Source organism: Leptonotus elevatus, chromosome 10 (assembly GCF_054856555.1).
Source record: "Leptonotus elevatus isolate MCC_2025b chromosome 10, RoL_Lele_1.0, whole genome shotgun sequence".
NCBI classification, from domain to species: Eukaryota; Metazoa; Chordata; class Actinopteri; order Syngnathiformes; family Syngnathidae; genus Leptonotus; species Leptonotus elevatus.
This window is the reverse complement of record NC_141248.1, coordinates 9,910,906-9,929,512: the sequence shown is the minus strand read 5'-3', so window position 1 is coordinate 9,929,512 and position 18,607 is coordinate 9,910,906. Positions and strand designations below refer to the sequence as shown.

Genomic DNA, 18,607 nt, shown 5'->3' with positions numbered 1-18,607 from the left:
TACTAGCCAGATCAGTGATCGAGCGGGTGCAGATAACATTCAAGATAACATTTAAAACGGGAGCTGCCGTAGTGACTTTCCTTTTGTACCACTCCCGTTCCGGTTACTGGATGCTTGTCATTTACTGTTCACGAATAAATCAAGCACTTATCTTATGCAATGCAGCATCAGTCAAACTTGAACGTTCCAAACGGGAACTCAAGCCAACCTCTTTCAAATGTGCCCGAGTGGTAATCTCAAATCAGTGGATCATCTGCACTTCAAAATGCTTGCGCTAAGGACTGATCACCTCAGAAATACATATTTCCCTTTTTTGAATGTTATGCTTCATTGTTTGATGACAATGTCGTTTTCATTAACGATGTATGCATTGTCATCATTCTAGTTTTCAGTGAACTGCATTAGATGGAAACCTTATTTGTTGCCCCTTTTATCTAGTCCGTTAGTACAGTGATTCTTTACCATTGGGCCATGGCCCAAGCGCCATCTAGTGGGCCGCAAAGTAAATTCAGTTTTGTAGTTGTGGGCCACAGGCAGAGGCGTAGTTTGCCATTCGGCAAGGCAGGCAATTGCTTGGGGCCCCTTAGCCAGCAGGGGACCGACCCTAGGAGGCCAACAGATTTGACACAAACCGCATATCCTTCACATTAGCAGTACAATTAAAAAAGAAAAGAAAAATTAAATTTCAAAAAAAGCAGTGCAGCAATGACAATTGACCATCTCCCAAAAATAAAAAAATGACTATGTAAGAAGGCGTAAGGTGTTTTTTGTTTTTTTTATGACCACAAGTTGTTTTTTTTAACGACCATGTATAATAAGGCGTCCTTTTATCTTTTTTAACAACCATGTATATAGTAAGGCTTTTTTTTTTTTAATGACCATGAAATTTGTAATTTTGTTTTCCTGTTTTCTGACTCACTTAGGATTCTTGCTAAAGTTAAACAAACTAAACTAAACAAGTCACTTGAATGAAGCACAATTAATGGTGATTGTTTATTGAAGATGCAGATGTGCAATTTTAAAATGGTGTACTATGTATACTACGAATGGCCGCCGGGGCACCCAATCCCTTCTTGCTTGGGGCCCCTGGGGAATGTTGCTACGCTAGTGGCCGCAGGCAGCATTCAGTTGAGACTATGTACACATGCAGCAGGGTATTTTTAAAAACAAATATTTCCCCCCTCCCTGTGAAAAACAAAACAAAAAACGTCCACACGGTTTCGTTTGTTTAAAAAAACACATCTATATAAACATACACAAAAATGGAGAAGTGCGTTTTTAAACCTATTTAGATGCATGCCAAGCTTCTAGGCAGCAGTAATTAGCCAAATGCTGCTCAACTTTGACGTCACTTCCACCACACGTCAGCCCACACAAGATGTTATTTGATAATGCTTTTATAAACCTTAACTAGATTTAATTTAGTTATTAAATACAAACAATAATAAGACAACATAAATCATAATTTCTGATTTTTTAACAGGAAAAGTTGGGCCCCAATGTAAAAAAAAAATTTAAGAACCCCTGCGTTAAAAGATGTAAACAAAAATCTAGTAAATACAGTAATCACCGTTGCTTAAATGCATATTGGTATAAAAATGTGTTGTCAGCTATTTGCAGTTATAGATTGTATGATGAATGACCATTCCATGATAATAACATAACGATACTGCTCTAGCCATTTCCTTTTAACATTTATGATGATTGATTATGGCTTTGTCTGACCTTAACTCACTGTGGGCTGATATTCATTAAAAAAAACGCCCACTAGTTTTATCATTTGCACTTTGTCACCGTCTATCAGTCATTAAGGCGCAAAATATAAATTTGGCCCAACTGGCCAACTCAGTACTGGTTCTCTCAGGAAGGTAAGAAGCTCATCATCTTGAGAACTTCAAACTTAATCTGTAAATATTAAATTGCTAATCCCATTAAAGGATATGTTTGTTTTTTTAGATAGGTCTTAATTTTGTTCTTTTTTGGTCTCATTTTCATTAACAATTCTTTCCCTTAATTAGTTTCATAGGTCTACACGTTTGGCTTTCCAAACAACACGATGGCGAAACTCCTGATAGGTAAATTATTATGACTGTATTTCATTATTCCCTAACAGGCATAACAGACTATTGAAATGTGAATTTGAATCCTGTTATTTTTATAAAACATTGCAGTTGTCATTTTCTCTTTTTTTGTTTTTTTGTCACCGTACTGTATAATGAAAATGTGCTCTGCTCCCATCAGCCAAGAATATTTTTCACATATTAATCCATCCTGCTTCATTTGTTTTTGCAGCTCTGGGTGTTGTCCTTGCATTGCACATAGGTAAGCAATTTACGTGACTGAATAATTTACTTTGTCAATCGATAATGCGTCTGCACTCACTATACACTTACAACCATAACTCTAACCAAAATAAAAGCTTAGTTTTTTAATTATTCAATGCCAAAAACGTGTAAAAACGTTTTTAAATACTTTGTCCTTCCTTCCCCAAAATGTGTTTACACGTTTTTTAATGTTTTTATGCAAGAGCAAACAGAAGGCCTTGATGCAGCTTCTGACATGAAGAGGTGGCTTAAAGCAGTGGTAGTTGTTTAAAAAAAAAAAAGGCAAGCAGGTGGCAACAGAGTATAAGAGTTCAGCCAGGGTCATGTTGCAACAAGCTCTTTTTGCCAGTGTTTTCACCAGGAATGTGAATATTGACGAAACGTGCTAATTGCTGCAAAACGGAAGCAGATAGAATTTATTTTTCCTGATGAAAGAGACTGTCAAGATCAAGTAAAACAGCCAGGAGCGAAGGGGGTTGCATCAGTGAAAATGACTGGGAGTGAAAGAGTTCAAATTGCTTTTATAAAGAAAATACGTTAGTGAAATTCCTCTGTGACTGGATGCTTATATACATCCCAAGCGAAATGTATGTTTTTAGGCCATGCCATTTGAGAAGTAAAAAACCATATCAGGTAGCAATTCTTTTGCTGGCATTGGCACCCTGTGCAGCCACACGTCACACATACCTAAATCCGTCACTGACTCGTTTTTTAGCCAACTTGCCGATTTGAAGGTTAAAAAGCAAAAATAAAGTAAAACTGAGAATAAATGAAAAAATGAAATCTCTATTCCCTCTTCTGTCTTCCCTCAGCTTCCTCCAATAAGTTGGTGTGTCACATGACCAACTGGGCCCAGTATAGGCCTGGCCTTGCCAAGTTCACCCCAGACAACATTGACCCTTTCTTGTGCACACATGTTATCTACACGCTTGCCACCATTAACAGCTTCAACCAAATCAACACCATTGAGTGGAATGATGTGCAGCAGTACAACAGCCTCAACAACCTCAAAAAGATGTGAGCTACAGTATTGTGGTTTTCTCATGGATTTCAGCTAAATCTTTATACATTGATATTGTAACTGGTTGAATAAGCATAATCATAGTTATAATGATAACAATAGAAATATAAACTATTGTTAACAAGTGTGGTTATTTTTTTAATTCATGTATCACGTGCTTTAAACCCTATGAAGGCAACTGATTTTAATACTTGAAAATTCAGAGTTAATATTGTTAATTATCATCTCTTAGTAATCCGGATCTCAAGACTCTGCTGTCAGTTGGAGGCACAGTCAACGGAATGAGCCCGTAAGTATCGTTCCCAAAAGCTACTATTTCCTTTCAAAGACAATAAATGTTCCTGTTCCTCTGTCATAAGTTTGCTTTTTTTATGTGTGCCACTAGATTCATTGCCATGGTTGCCAGGCCAGAGAGTCGTGCTGCATTCATCAGGTCAGCCATCAACTTCCTGCGCACTCATAATTTTGATGGGCTGAATTTGGCCTGGGAATATCCGGCACACAACGGAAGCCCGCTGCAGGACAAGCAGAGGTTCACTTTGCTGGTCAAGGTTAGCACACGTCTAAAGGCTAAAGAAATCTTAATCAAATAGCTCTTAACTGCAGTATTATGTCCTTGTGCCCTGTATATTATTGGCTGCAAAATGCAAGCAGACTATTAAGTTATGGTCCAATCAATATACAATATGTTTTCCAATGTATTTAAACAACCCTATTAATTGTGTGCACAATATGATAATATAGCAAAGTCGTTTAAAAAAAAAAAAAAAAATTAAAAGGAGACCCACAAGTGGTGTGATTTGATTTGTCCTGCGGATTTCGTCTGTAGGAATTGGCAGCAGCTTTTGAGAACGATGCCAGAGACTCCAAAAAGACTCAGCTTCTGCTCTCAGCAAACGTTGCTTCAATCCGCTCCAATATTGACAGAGCTTATGAGGTCGACCTGATTGCACCGTAAGTTGAAACACACTCAATAATAACATTGCACTCAACGCACTGTACTGTATAAGGCTGCTAACCGGCATAAATATCAAAGAAATCCAGGCACCCAATGACGTACCGCACGATACACGTCAACCGCACTTAATTAATATTCAGGAGTCTAGCGAGGGGGTCAAACTCGGCAGAACAGTCATGCTAGCTAAACGCACGTAAGTGAGATGTCTACTGAGCTAAACCTACTAGTTCTGTCTAAGGATGATGTCCCTGATGCCAAATTCATTGCTATTAACGTTGAAGAACATACTCATGTTTAATTGAAGAGATGGTTTGAGTGTAGAGGGCTGAAAAAGACGGCAAAAAGAGCCAACTTGATCCAGAGGTAACGTTTTTTTTTTCTTCCCCTCAAAAAATCATTCTACCCAACTGACACCGACATTCTCCAGTTTCAACAAGCGATCTTTTACCACCATCTGCCCTGTCTGTCATATCTGGTTGTCTTACATATTTGACAGTTTTTGGGGGTAGTGTTAATTTCATCAACAAAAACGAAACAAAAATGCACAAACACATGGGACAGACAGGAGGTGGATTCACAGTGAAAAGTAAAAATAAAAAAAAAATAAAAAAAGAGAAAGGCAAATTATAGTTATAACGTAACATTAACCCAACGGTTATAACATTCCAACAATAATGTTAATCCTACCGCTAACTAATGCTGGCTAACTTACTAGCTCATAGCATGGAGCCATAGAAGCCACTTGTTGATAAACTGTAATTGTGTAAAATTGTTTGTCACCAAAAAGATGGGAGAACATTTTATGTGAAATAGTTTTAGATCCGAAATGTTCAACATAATCTGCTGACGTAAAATGATTGTCCTGACTAAAACTAGACTAAAAGGTAGACCGTTTTTGTTGACTAAAACTAGATGAATACAATTATGATTTAATGGACTAAAATAAAGACTGCTACAGTTATAGTCAATTAAAATTGGACTAAATAAAAATGGGATGAGATTGTCTAACTATGATTAAAAACTAACAAGCTTGATTGAAACTGGACTAAAAGTTAGACTAAATTTAAAAATGGCTGATAAAACACTAGTTTGGGGTAATTTTTCATTGCTTTTTTTCGTGCGTGTAGCCATCGCAATTCTACTCGGAAATTCTTGGGCACAACCAACAACACTCACTATACCTCAATTATGTCAATTATTTTATCCTTCCCGCTTATAAGGCTGTTTCCTTAATTCAGAAAAGGCCTTACAGATACATTTTCATACATGTCACAGCATGCCACGATTTATATGAAAGGCAAAACAATAATAAAAAAAAATCAGGCGGTAAGCAAGACAGGTCTGAAAAACATTAGCATTTTTCATCGTCATTCATTATTGTCGTCCGACAGTTGGGGTAGTGCCAAACGCCAAACAAAAAAAATAAAGAAAGAAAATCGCTTACCTCTTCGTGACGGCAAGTGGCCGGCAAGGGATCAGGATTGTCATCTGTAGGAGCATGCGTGGCCCCCAACAAAATGTTAATATGTGGACGATCGTTGTGTCTGGATTCATTTCTGCAAGTTCCATAACAGCAGTGTTTACTCTGCATGTTTTTTTCCGGAGATAAATGAGAACAGAACAAGCAATACTAGCATGGCTTGTCTGCTAGCGTGCTTCTATGTTGACCCTTTTCCGGTTCACGCTGCGGTCTAAAAATAGCATTCGTGCGGTACCTCATTCAAATGATCCATCCATCCAAACCACTTTTCCTCACGAAGGTTGCGGTAATTATTTAATTGATGAAGCATATTACACTAGTAATGAAACATATTAGTAAAAATAAGGAAAGTACAGAATCTGAGACCTGGTGTGTATTGAAAGAAAATTTTTTTATTTTTATTTTTTTTTCTTCTTTTAAAAAAAAAGAAGAAAAAAATGTTTTTTTTCTTTTTTTTTCTTCTTTTAAAAAAAATACAAAAATACAAAAAAATAATAATAATAAAAAAAATACAAAATAAATAAATAAAATAAAATGTTTTTAACTCACAGGCATTTTGACTTCATCAACCTCATGACCTATGACTTCCATGGACACTGGGAGGGAGCAACCGGACACAACAGCCCTTTGTACCCAAGTTCTATGGACACAGGATCACACATTCATCATAATATTGTAAGAAACACACTGCAGATGTGCAAAACAGCCTAGCTCAACTGGTTCAGCACTTTTGTGCACCTCTTTCACTCTAAATCTCTCTTTGTGTGCCTGCGTGTGTGTGATCTGGATCTGTGTAGTGTGCAACACAAAGTGTACATTGGAGTACGAGTTGAATTTCCCCTTGAGGGACTATAATGAATGTAGTAAATGAATAAAACAAATAACCTCTTGATATTGCATAATTTAAAAGGGCTAGTATGGTTGGATTTGTAATGCTTTTCTTCAATTGCTGGGGCTAGATGTCAAAATGGGGACACTAAGTGTTTGTAAAAATGTCGACGTAACTCGAAATGCATGTCCATTCCAAAATTGTAGAACACCTCTGTGTCCTATTGGCTGTCTTTGGGAGCACCAGCAGACAAGCTGCTCATGGGTTTCCCTTCATTTGGAAGAACTTACCGCCTTAGCACCGGTGCTACTGGCCTGGGAGCACCAGCAAACGGACCAGCTGACGCCGGGCCATACACTCGCACTGCTGGTTTCTGGGCTTTCTATGAGGTCAGATATTCTACACCCCACAGTTTGATCGCCTGATCGTTTGATATGAACTGAACTTCTAAAATGTGCTGGACAAGAAAGTAATTTGGGGTTGTTCACTTTGTTTTTGTGTCAGGTCTGTGAGTTCCTCATGGGTGCTTCTGCTCAATGGATTGATGAACAGAGTGTTCCATATGCCACCTTCGGCAGTTCTTGGGTTGGCTATGATAACCAGCGCAGCTTTTCATCCAAGGTAACAAAGCACTATTATCTGCATCCACCCATTTTCTGTGCAGCCTTTCATGCTGAGGCTCATAAGGAAGCTGGAACCGGTGTAATGCCTTTCGGGACATGGGGTATTAGCAGGGCAATTGTTGTGGAGACGATGCATAATGAAAGTGGCAAAAGTAGATGAAGCAATTTCTGGAGGAATTGTGTTTGAATGCTGAAATTCTGGATGAAAAGAAATACAAACGCGGAATCATATTAAATGAGGTGGAATGTTGTTAAGAGAAATGGAATTATATAAAATGGTATTTAATTATTTGGAAATATATTAAAGGATATTGAACAATGTAGAAGGATCTTGATAGGATTGATACGGACCATAATACGCCTACCTTAAGAAATGTGGGTGAAAAATATACAATATTTAGTAAGATTTTTTTTTTTAATTCATACATTTTTTATTGTTGCCATGTGGGAATTTGGCAAGTGCTGAAAATTGATCCCAAGCTGAATCGAATGTTTGAATTTTTAATGGGACTGAATGTTTGAATGTCTCATTCAAAATGGGGGTTTTCAGAGTGAAAAAATGTTGAATTGTGAAAAAAAACTGTTAACGTTAGGAATGAGAAAAATAATAGCCCACAAAGCATGACTTTTTGGAACATGTTGAAATTGGAATGGTTTGAATCCGTCGAGAAATGCAGGAGTTGAAGGACAAAATATGGCGAAATTTAACAAAATGGAATAATAAAAATGAAGGTAGAATAACATATGTGTCAATCCTTTCAGCATTCACACAATGAAAGGATCTATGATTACATAGCGGAACGCAATTGTTGTTGAGTTAGGTCCAGCAGTTGTTTTTAAATATTTGTGTACGGAATCCCAAACTGATCTCAGTTTTTCTCTATCATGTCAATGTTTTTTTAAGCTATAATAAAACATTAAGATGAAATAGTTAAAAATTTTGAAAACTAGAAAAAAAACTGCAATAAAACAAAATACAACCTATAACCAGGTTAAAAGACAAAAGTCTAATCCTTTTAACTTCTGCTATGACAGCTTTCCGTTTGCAGATATTGATTGTACTGACCATCTCAATTGTGACTGCACAAACAAAATTGCATATATCTATAGATGAGTCTAGTCATAATCAGCTCTTACTACAGTCTCACTACAGCTAATCAATGGAATTTTGCTTATAAGCCGGGTAAACTGTTGAGAAAAACATTTAATGTGCTAAAAGATGAAAATCTAATCCAACAGAATTTTTTTAAATTGTTCCCCAGTGTTATAGGACACCTCTACGTGCAAACAAAGACACAGGAAGTGATTTGTCTCAATCATATCAGTTTTTATTACAGTGTATTTGTTTGAATATTCCTGTCATTCTTTAGACCAGAGTTGCGTCCACTGATTTCGTATTTTATTCAGCGAAGGAGAGACAATGATTTTAGCTCTCAAGCAGTCATTCTGACATGAATCCTATTTTTAGGTTGAGTGGATGACAAGCAAGAAACTGGGAGGCGCTCATGTGTGGACTCTTGACATGGATGACTTTACTGGAGGCTTCTGTTCAACTGGCTCGTACCCTCTCATCAACCACCTCAGGATGTCAATGGGTGAATATTGTGCCTTGGCTTGCTTGATGTCATGTTTTCCATATCAATTTTGTGTCCCGAAAAGTGTGACAGCATTCAATTCTCAGAGACGGCTTTCGTGAAAGTTTACAAGGCATTTTACATGTGTGACAGGTTTCCCCACTAAGCCCACCACCACCCCAGCTCCGACCACCACCAAGGACCCCATCACCAGTTTCTGTCATGGGCGCCCAGATGGCCTGTATCCGAACGTAGCTGAAATAACCACCTATTTCCAGTGCTTCCAAGGACACACCTACCTGCACCGCTGCCAGCCCGGTCTCATTTACTATGATTCCTGCAAGTGCTGCAACTGGCCTTGATGCAAGAAAATATTTGGGAGAAAGTTTGCAATGTTAAGTACATTTCGTGAACAAAAACCAGTAGCAAAATCTTAAATTGACTCATTAAATATAATTTCAAAAAAATGCATCATTGTAAATGACTTTTAATTCTACATCTTTACATTTTGTCTACTCCAGAATGAGGTAGTAAACATCTAAAACATTCCTCAAAATAAGATCATTTTAAGATTTTCTCACTTAAGATATTCAAGATGCATATTTGCATTCATCAGGTCATACATTTCACTCTCCTTTTCTCGGAGTGACTTCTGCCTCTCTCTGAAGGTGTTCCTTTTCATCAATTTTATTAGTTTTAGTTCTATTCACCATTTGGTCTTGGACTATTATTTCCTGAAGGTTGAGGAGTTCTGACATGCCCCCATTTTCTAACTCACCCTGTTTGGTGTACTTTGACATGTGAAATTAATTGGCTTCGAGTTTTACCAGTCACAGATTATTTTTTCGGTCCTGAGATCTGAAGTTCATTGCACACATTAATCAGCTGTTCAGCAGTTAGTTTGTAAAATGTTCCCTTGAGCTCTAGTTGTAACTTTTCCATTTCAGACTCCATTTTATCAGAAGAATGTAGTAGGCATAAGCAATAAAGTAGACAAATGACTTATTTTTGTTGGTCCCGAGTGGTCACCTTTGCTCACTTCAGGATACAATCGTCCAAGTCAGAAGATCAGCTTGTCTGCCTTGACCTTCTCTGGTGTTTGAGTAGTTTGAGTGGATGATCAGAGTGAGTTTCCTCTTACACATAAAGGGTCGCTCTCAGGCTGACCGTCCCAGCTGTGCCTCCTAATGTAATAATAATAATAATAATGCATCAGATTTATATAGCGCTTTTCTGGACACTCAAAGACGGTTTACAATGGATGCATTATTCAGGCACTCTTACATTCACACTAGTGGCAGTAAACTACGGAAGTAGCCACGGCTGCCCAACCTGAGAAAACGAGCGGGTGCTCACTTTATGACGTCATTAGGTGCGGACCCACGCCCGCGACTAAGCACAGGCCCACTTTCTCTGAGCCCTCCATACTCGCAGGATAGTGATAAAAGTAGCCTTTATCAGTAAACATTCTGTCCAAATGAATTCAAAGCAATCGATTTTCCTTGACATTTGCAATGCTAAAGTGCAATGGCAATTGGTCATCTTAAAATCCCAGATGCTGGCTGACACTTGTGTAAACTACATGTAAAACTTTTGCACTATTGAATTTAAATGAACAAATGGTGTGGTGATTAGCATGCTTGCCCTGTAAGAGGCAGGTCCTCGATTCACGTCCCACTTCCGCATTAGAAATCTAACAAGCAAAACACCTAATATTTCGTTAAAACCACCCATCAAGGCCAGTCAGGAGGGCGTCCCGGACGCCAGACGAGGGGAGCGCGCCGGTCAGGAGGGCGTCCCGGGCGCCCCACTGGAGCAGGAGGCAACTGTGGCAGCGTCCGCGCCGCCCCAGCATGGAAAGCAGAAGGCGGCCTCAGGGCGTGCGCCGCCAGTCCATAATCATGGGCTTGAGACCGCCATGGCAGAGGCGAAGAGACTTGGCACGGCAGCGGCACAGGCGAGGAGGGCCGGGGACTTGAGGCTGCCGTGGAGACGGGACGGGGACTTGAGGCTGCGGCAGACGTGGTTCGGGGACTTGAGGCTGCGGCAGACGTCGTTCGGGGACTTGAGGCTGCGGCAGACGTGGTTCGGGGATTTGAGGACTGTTTGACCTGACACCCAGAGCGCCACCAGCCAAAGAAAGGTGCTGCAGGGCTTCGTCCATATTTTTTTCTTGCTTCAAAACGTTTCTAAAACTAAAAAAACGCACGTGTGTTTTCATGTATTTATTGAAAAACATGCGTTGTACCCGCGGGAAGGGATACAATTATTTTATGGGACTAAGTGGCTGCCCGTGTTGTCGCACGCCATATGATGACGCACAGACAGGACGCTGTGTGTGACGTAGTCCATCCCCGAAGCTGATGTAGCTGATGACATATGACATATTTCAGCCCATCAGGTTCCTGCCAGGAATCAGACCTCAGTTTTATAACCCCTAACTAAACCTGTCTACAATAATCTGTATAATTTCATTAAGTTGCTGGGTATTTTGTCATCCAAAGTTAGTTACTATTCGCTATAATGCGGTTCCAACCACACCTGACAGGTGACAAATGCACTGTACCACACGAGCACGTTTGTGGGTCTTTTGCGACAGCACTGCGATAGCTTAACAAGTACCGGTATTTATTAGCATTTCTCCTAGTTCCCTGCTTTCTTTCAGTCCATGTTGCTTCATTGTCCACGTGTTGTCCGCAGTGCGCAATCCGCAAGCCTCCACGGAGCCCGACGATAAATTACATTTTGGGGCCAATAATAGTGATTATTGGTCATTCTTACTCCGATAAACATATTTCATGTTCTACTCTTTCATTATGAATACCCCTGTAAAGCTATATGTGAGTCTTGTTGTTAGATTGCAACCCACAATGATTAAGGTTATCAAAGTAGACAACTGGTTTGCAAACTTGCAGGCAAATCTTTGAAGTACAGTACTGCAATATTTGGCAAAATCAGCAAATTCCCCTATTGGCTGCACAGAGCCCCAAAGAGAGGCATCATGTTTTAATCTGAAATGTTAGCAAATTCGGCAACACGGTCAGCCAGGGACTGATTTACACTGATACAGTACTAAGTGGGACACTGAATGTCATCTAGGCATATAGATTTAAAAAAATAAACCAATCATTTAATGTAAACACAATTTGATTTATTATTTTGTTTTGAATAAAATGCAACAGCAAAAAAGACAGTATTAAACAAAATGCATAAATAAATATCAAACACATGCTTAAATATTGACGTTAATGAACAGAAGTAACTGAAACAAGAAAATAATGTTATATAAATAAAATAGTTGACTAAAAAAAATAATAATTCTGTCATAAATGATGTATATGTAAGAATGTGCAAAAGCTTAAATTTAAAATCTGAACAATCCACAGAAATCAAAACATTTGGCTCTATTCGAGATTTTTTTTAGAGAGAGAGAGACAGAGACAGAGAGACAGACAGACCTGCTTGCCTGTGTCATGTTTCCACGTCTGTTTGAATCTGAGTTTTTGGAAATTGGGATTTTCAGTTTTGAATGCAGTACTTGTTTGCCTTTTCGTTTTTTTTGCATGATTAAATTACCCTTTTTTGAGTACACACCTGCCTCCCTGCCTTTCTTCCCTGCAGTTGGGTCCTCAACCCCACCGTCACATGACAGACTCGCGTCGATTGACGCCGAATCAGCTGTGTTCACGCCCACACTACCGCAAAATACACGTTAATTGTGCCACGCTCTGTGAAAATAAACGTGTAGCTCGCCCCTGCGCAGATTTAGACCGCCTTTCACTAGGTCGGAAAATAGAGCCCAAAGACATATATTGAGCACATGAGAACACAAACCTCCAGATAAAACCAAAGCCATGATCTGATAAAGGGTCAAAACAGAATGACATTGTTTGGCACTATCAGTTAAGTGGACTGTAAAATGGTCACACGGAACAGTATGTTTGCTGTCCTTTCACACAAAAGGAGAGATACAGTAAAATTAGCTGACAAATTCATTTGAACAAGTTAGCATCCTAAAGTGACAAATTTTAAATTGTTGTCACAGAAAACCATGCAGTGTTGCCACACAAGACTTCCACAAAGTGGCTTACATAACAATGTTATCTCTTACAGGATTAATAATTTATGTTCCAATCTGTTATCATTGGTGGCGCAACATTCATTAATACGAGGCACTCTTAACATCTTTTTATGCCATTTCAAAACTACAGAAGTGATAAGGACTTGACTTTGAACTGGAGGATTGAACATTCCGAATCCCTATTGTTAAGTTATTAACATTGTTTTTCAGTTTCAATTTATATTTTAGCCGTTTTGGATTATCACCAGGATCTCACCATTCAGTTAATTGAACACGCAAAGAGTACAATACTTAATATTGTCTACTCTAACACTATTTAGAACGAAAAGGTGCAAATTGAAATGAGGCTGTAGAGACGTCTGATTCGCGAGCTTCAACCAAGGCACAAAAATAACCCCCACACCCAACACATCACATGTGGTGGCCGTGGCTCAGGCGGTAGAGCCGGTGGTCCAGTAACCGGAAGGTGGCTGTTTGATTCCCCGCCCTCCCCAAGTCATGTGCTGTGTCCTTGGGCAAGACACTTCACACACAATACCTCCAGTGCCACTCACACTTGTATCTAAAAGGTGTGAATGTTTGGTGGTGGTTGGCGAGGCTGTAGGCGCACACTGGCAGCCATGCTTCCATCAGCCTGCCCCAGGGCACCTGTGGCTACTTAAGTAGCTCACCGCCAGCAGTATGACTACATGAGTAATGCCTGATAAAATTAAAACTAGTCGTGGGCAATACATATATTGTTACTAAAATGAGTAAGAACATCTCATCGATTAGAAGCAATGCCCATTTTATGTCATTAGAAACAAGAAAACTCACATTGCAGTCACCAGTTTTATGTCACTTCGATTATTATCTTGCTTTGTGGGCCAGTGCCGCTATAAAACATCTTGAAAAACTTCAGATTTCACAAGGCTAGCGATGGGGTGCCCCAACGTTAATCTAATGCATCATAAGCTGTCATGGATGAAAGTCAAGCATAGATTGGCGTGTAGTACTGTGTTGTCATTGCATCAAATCTGGACTTCCCACAGACCTTTCAGCCTGTTTTCCAAATTACAACACACCGCTAACAAATGGGCTTTAAAAAAAACGTCGGTGTTATGTGTCCATTTTCAGTCTTTTTTATGTTTTTCTGTGTTTCATCAAAGAAAAAGCATTCGAAAAAAATACACTAGGGACCTGACATTTCACCAGGATTGTTAAAAACTGTAGAAGTTCAAAATGGCGCCATGCTGCAATTTATAATTATTGCAAACAGGAGGGAGAGATTCACTCGAAATTCTTGTAAAAATGCCAGATTTGGGCTCATTGACTCCCGTTATAAATCTGTTTTTTATATGCTGTAAACCTGCTGTGTTATAATGCATTTTCCGTGATTACTGATGCAAACGCTTCTTTGACGAGTCATAAACATGAAAATAGAGGAATTTGTGTGTTGAGAGTGTTAACACCCCAAATCCACTAGGTAGCGCCATAGGCTAATAAATTAATTTGCTTGTGCAAAGCCCGCTGCAGATTGGTCAAAATGAATGCGATAAAAATGGTTGGCATTACAAAAAAGTTTGGTGTCGATGTGTCTGAGCTTACTTTCAGTCTATTTGGGCATGCATATTTGCAGGTGTGCAAAAGAAAATACAAAAAAACAAAAAAAAATGCACTTGTTTATTGTTATTGTTTGAATTTCAACTCTTACTGGTTCCGAAGAAGAATTTTATTCGGAAGAGGTTGAAGAGTCTACTCTTGGACTTTGGATGCCGCAGGAGGAAGAGGATGATGACGATGAATACGGAGATGAGCATGACGAGGAGTGGGAAGATGATCGGGGAGGTGAGAGCGAGGAGGAGGGGGGTGGAGACGAACACGACGGGGAGGCAGAGGATGATGAAAATGACGGCAATCAGGGCAATGAAATTAGTGAGTGTTTCTCAAAAAATAAAAAAACTATTATGGTCTCCTACTCACGAAGTGGCCACACATTATTTCTCCCCTGCCATTCCTAACCCCAGGGCAACCCTCTACGCAGTAGCCAGAATCAGCAGCCCTGAAACTGCGTTAGATTTATTTTCCAACGAGGGCATCATACAGCGAACCATAAGAAAAGCTTCAAGCGGCTTGAGGAACTAGGCAAGGCTCTAATTTGGCCTGAAAGTTTGAAACGGGAAGCAAAGCCTTCTGCCGAAGGCTTGGTGGAGCAGGTGGAGCAGGTGGAGCATGCAGAGCAGCGTGCTGGACCCCCGTCTCAGCACAACCAATGTGGCCTTTGCACAAAGCCACTTCGGGATTCAAACGTTAGCGCAAAATGTGGAACTTACATTTGCAAAAAACACATCAAGACCTATTGCATGAAATGTTAAATGAAAAAAAAAGTAGTTATTTTGTTTAGTTAGTAGTAGTTCTTCGTTTCAGTAACTGGTGTTTCATATTCATGAATTCTGCATATTTGTTCTTAAGTGTCACTCATAAATTCTGTCATCAAAATCAGTTATTGTGACTTTGACCTTCTTGTTCTAAAGAAAAAAATATCTTGTTACGACTTATTACAATAATACTGCTATTATTGTCCACAGGGGGCTTTAAAAAATAAAAATAAAAACGATATATGTATAGTTGACCTATTCAAGGATCTAATTATGTCATATGAAATATTTTACTTTGATTTATATACATCCATAATATATATATACAGCATAGTTAGTTTTGCTGTTAATATAATACTGCTATTATTGTCCATTGGGGCATAAAAAAAATATATATATATATATGTATAGATAGGGCGGCACGGTGGTTGACTGGTTAGCACGTTCGCCTCCCAGTACAGAGGACGTGAGATCAAGTCCAGGCTTCGGCCTTCCTGGGTAACGTTTGCATGTTCTCCCCGTGCTTGCGTGGGTTTTCTCTGGATACTCCGGTTTCCTCCCACATTCCAAAGACATGCATGGCAGGTTCATTGAACACTCCAAATTGTTCATAGGTGTGATTGTGAGTGTGAATGGTTGTTGTGTGCCCTGCGATTGGCTGGCAACCAGTCCACGGTGTACCTCGCCTACTGCCCGCCTACTGCACTGGGATAGGCTCCAGCACCCCCCCCCCCCGCGAGCCTTGTGAAGACAAGCGGTTAAGAAAATGGATGGATGTATAGATAGGTCTGATGCCACTGAACATTTTGAGCGGTTGAAAGTGAAAAAAAGTATTCATAAATGACTAAGTTATCACACTTCAAAGGAAAAGCCTGATTTGGGACAAAATTACAAGAATTTTATGCTATTCAGAAAAATGCCATTGTGTAAAAACTGGGCATGCATGAAAAAAACTATTGTTATGACTTATGAACTTGTTTGAGCCTCTAACTATGTCATATGAAATGTTCAAATTAGACTTTTATTTTACACATATATACAGCATAGTTAGTCTTGCTCTGAGCATGATACTGCTATCATTGTCCAAAGGGGCATTAAAAAATAAAAATAAAAATAAAAATAAAAACTATATATGTTTAGATAGGTCTGACGCCACTGAACATTTTGAGCGGTTGAAAGTGAAAAGAAAATATTCATAAATGACTAAGTTATCACACTTCATAGGAAAAGCCTGATTTGGGACAAAATTACAAGAATTGTGTGCTATTCAGAAAAATGCCATTGTGTAAAAACTGGGCATGCATAAAAAAATTATATTGTTATGATTTATGGACTTATTCAAGCCTCTAACTATGCCATATGAAATGTTCAAATTAGACTTTTATTTTATACATATAAACAGCATAGTTAGTCTTGCTCTTAGCATAATACTGCTATTATTGTCCATAGGGGGCATTAAAAAATAAAAATACAAATAAAAACGATATATGTATAGATAGGTCTGATGCCACTGAACATTTTGAGCGGTAGAAAGTGAAAAAAAATCGTAAATGACCAAGTTATCACACTTCAAAGGAAAAGCCTGATTTGGGACAAAATTACAAGAATTTTGTGCTATTCAGAAAAATGCCATTGTGTAAAAACTGGGCATGCATAAAAAAAAAATATTGTTATGACTTATGGACTTATTCAAGCCTCTAACTATGTCATATGAAATATTCAAATTAGACTTTTATTTTACACATATATACAGCATAGTTAGTTTAGCTACTACAATAATACTGCTATTATTGTCCACAGGGGACTTTAAAAAATAAAAATAAAAACGATATATGTATAGTTGACTTATTCAAGCCTCTAACTGTGTCATATAAAATATTCTAATTATAATTGTATTATATATATATATATATATATATATAGCATAGTTAATTTAAGTTATCACACTTTAAAGGAAAAGTCTAATTTTGGAAAAAAAATACAAGAATTTAATCAAAACAAAATAACATCCACAGGTTTTAATACAAGCAGTGAAAGCATTGGAAAGAAAGCATTGAATACATAACATACGGAGTAATATGCATTTTGTATTCTCCTGAGTCCAACATAATGTAAGCACTAAATGGATGAATTGGCCTATTGACCTGTAATAAACATAAATGACTGTCTCTATCAAGCAAACTGGTTTGTCCATTGATCTCACACCATATATTGAGGATTATCAAGATTATATGTCAGATTAGGTCATGTTATTAGCCATAACAACAACGTGGGTATTTATGAGTATGACACTGAACTTAACGACACACCGCTGTGTTGGCAGGAGATATATCTCTTTGAAAAATAAAATATGTTAATTCAATGTTAAAAAAAAAAAGGAAAAAAATATTGAATATACTTGCCCAGTCAACACATCAAACCAAACCGAAAACAGTGAGCTCAAAACTGAGAGCCAAACTGAATTGTGGTCCAAAGCCCATCAAAAAGAACATCATGCAGCAACTTGGACTACAAATACAGTGCTCAGCATATTATGAGTACACCCCTTTCGAAAAACGTAAAGATTTTATTCAATATCTCAGTGAACATAAGAACAATTTCCAAAATTTTGACGACATGTTTTGTGTAGAATATGTGCTTAACTCACAACATGAAAGGAAAGGTTGATAATCGAATGTATAGTTTAGAAAATCTTCAGTTTAATCAAATTAACTAATGGAAAAAATTAATGCTTCCCACAACAAAAACTACTTCTTGTATTTTCTATGACTTCCATGACTTTTATGGATAGCAACATGTCTGCTAGGCCTGGAATCAACAAGTCTTTTTCTCTGTGTCAACTTATTTGCGCAAAAATGTTCTCTTTTTTTAAAATTGTTAATAAATTTTCTTTTTTGTGTGTACTAATTAACAAATCTAGTTTGCAATCAGTGGCCCACATTTGTGGGAGTATTTTGTAGAATAGTATCCCATAAAAAAAAAAATCTTGATTCTGAAAGTAAAGTAAAGGTGTTTTTACAAACCTGTCGGGGTGTACTCATTTATGCTGAGCACTGAAAATCTGTTGACGGACCTTTATCTATCAAGTAGGGTTGTCCCGATCCTATTCACAAGGTCGAAAATCGGGGTCGATCATCTGATTTTTTTTCGTAACTTCTAAAGTCAGAAGTAACATATTTTAGTTCTTTAATTGATTTGAACCACTGCTGATTTACAGTCATATAAAAATGTATAATATTGGGATACCCTCATTCAAATGTAATAAATAAATAAATGAGACAATTCCGATTATTTTCCTTTTTCTTCATTGCATTGTGTTGCAGAAGTGTTGTATTGGGACTCAGATACTCAAAATAAAGT

The 18,607-nt window shown here is 38.2% G+C and overlaps 1 protein-coding gene across 1 annotated transcript; it reads left to right on the top strand.

The window, feature by feature from the left end:
- The first annotated feature begins 87 nt into the window (after window positions 1-87).
- Window positions 88-9,222, top strand: chia.1 (chitinase, acidic.1). The gene is made up of 11 exons (XM_086086154.1): window positions 88-2,075; window positions 2,293-2,322; window positions 3,137-3,341; window positions 3,578-3,634; window positions 3,731-3,896; window positions 4,175-4,299; window positions 6,335-6,458; window positions 6,819-7,001; window positions 7,117-7,233; window positions 8,704-8,830; window positions 8,963-9,222. The coding sequence occupies exons 1-11, from the start codon at window positions 2,057-2,059 to the stop codon at window positions 9,169-9,171; spliced, it is 1,362 nt and encodes a 453-aa protein (XP_085942280.1). The 5' UTR covers window positions 88-2,056; the 3' UTR covers window positions 9,172-9,222.
- The last annotated feature ends 9,385 nt before the right edge of the window (window positions 9,223-18,607 follow it).